This window comes from Trichinella spiralis, assembly GCF_000181795.1.
Source record: "Trichinella spiralis strain ISS 195 chromosome Unknown Scfld6667, whole genome shotgun sequence".
NCBI classification, from domain to species: Eukaryota; Metazoa; Nematoda; class Enoplea; order Trichinellida; family Trichinellidae; genus Trichinella; species Trichinella spiralis.
Genome location: NW_003533606.1, coordinates 1 through 1,699, shown reverse-complemented (window position 1 = coordinate 1,699; position 1,699 = coordinate 1). Strand labels below are relative to the sequence as shown.

At 34.0% G+C, this 1,699-nt stretch overlaps 1 protein-coding gene across 1 annotated transcript; it reads right to left on the bottom strand.

Moving 5' to 3' along the window:
* Positions 1–456: 456 nt before the first annotated feature.
* On the bottom strand, positions 457–1,441 carry Tsp_13870 (conserved hypothetical protein). The gene is made up of 5 exons (XM_003366045.1): positions 1,355–1,441; positions 974–1,083; positions 880–932; positions 605–649; positions 457–488 (listed from the first exon to the last, which is right to left on the bottom strand). The coding sequence occupies exons 1-5, from the start codon at positions 1,439–1,441 to the stop codon at positions 457–459; spliced, it is 327 nt and encodes a 108-aa protein (XP_003366093.1).
* Positions 1,442–1,699: the final 258 nt, after the last annotated feature.

Below are 1,699 nucleotides of genomic sequence, written 5' to 3'. Positions count from 1 at the left end.
CTTTCTTGCGCGATTTTCACTTCCTATGATAATAATAATAATAATAATAACCTCACATACATAGCACGTACAGCAACTGATTTGAATAATACAATTTTTACAATAAGTTAAATTTTTCAAAAACTATATACACCCACACGGATACGTATATGTATATATTTTATTTTGTTTTCTAACTGTTGATTCCATCTGTTCGAAATGAAATAATGTTCGCATAAAGAAGTAATATATTATTATTAGTAAGTGAGAGAAAAGTCAAAGAAGGAAGAAAGCAACCACAGCAAGCAAAACCTTCTGCCCGTTGAACCTGAAAATCGATCAATTCCGTTTCCTAAGATCGCATTGCATTTCCATCTTCTTCTTTCACAAAATGTAAAATATGTAAATAAATCTCTGTTTTTTATCTCCTTTCCCAGTTTTCACCAGTTTTTTTACTCATCCAAAATACACATCCATTCATTTTAAAGCAGAATATGGCACCCTGCTGACTGAAGCTAATTTAAGTGATTGAGATAGACTACTATAATAACTACTCATGGGAGTACTGTTTGTTTGGTTTTTCACTTTGTTTTGAAATGGATTATCATCTTAACTAATTAAATACCGCATTTCAACGTCGCATCCTTCATCAAAGCATCTCTGTCAATATCTGAAAATACCTGAACAGTCAAATGCACAATAATTTTCCAGCAGACTGCTTGTGAAGAAAACCTCGCCTAAAGAAGTTCCGGGCAGCACCGTTCCATATTAACATGGTTTTACGGAATGTTAGCTGTTGATAAAGAATTTAATTTTTGAAAATAATAGTCTGAAATGAAGAATGGATTGAAATAAATTGCCTGCCTGCCCACTTGAACACTAGAAAACTAGAAAACTAACCAAAGCTAGCAATCGTTACAGCTAGTAGTAGCGCGGTTTTGACAAGACTTTGTCTTTTGTTCAATAATATTGAAATAGGAAATGACGTACTTACTGCTTGCTTATGGAATCGCTTTGGGAACATTTTCTCTGTTGAAAACTCTGCGGTCCTCTCCAACGATAAAAATGCGTTCGTTTTTTTCCCTTTTGAAATTCACAGGATTCCTATAAAAAATTTAAATATGCGCGTATTAAATTTTGAACATAATCAAATTTAATCAGAAGCAAACATCTTTGTACTTTAATTTTCGGCAGTATCTTCACATATATTGCAATTACACGTTGTTAAATAGTTTATCACTAGTTTTTTTCTTCAACAAAATTGATTTCTCTAAATCGAATCTACTTCGAATTTTCTGAATTCTCTGAGAACGAATAAAAAATATTCATTTTCTCTAATAATAACTACCATACATTATGTATGCTGTATAATAACCATTTTAAACAAAGACATTCCAATGAATGGCCCTATACTGGCGGCAACAAGAGAGGCAATTGGTCGGTTGGGGATTTTTGGACCCATAATTACCGGGGCCTTTTGGAGGTGCGGTACAGCTTTCCTAATTGAAGAAAAAATGATTGAGACCTGTAAAAGGCGAACCCAAGCCGCCACAAAAAAAATCGAAAAAGTCCTCGATCTTCAGTACTCCTTGCCCCGTATCAGACATGCTGGATGATACTTGCTCCTGATACCAAAGGAAAGGAGTATCTTAAACGTTTCCAACTAAATTTCGAGCCTTTTTGTGCGGCGATACACTTTTTGGCGTTAAAATTCTAAAAA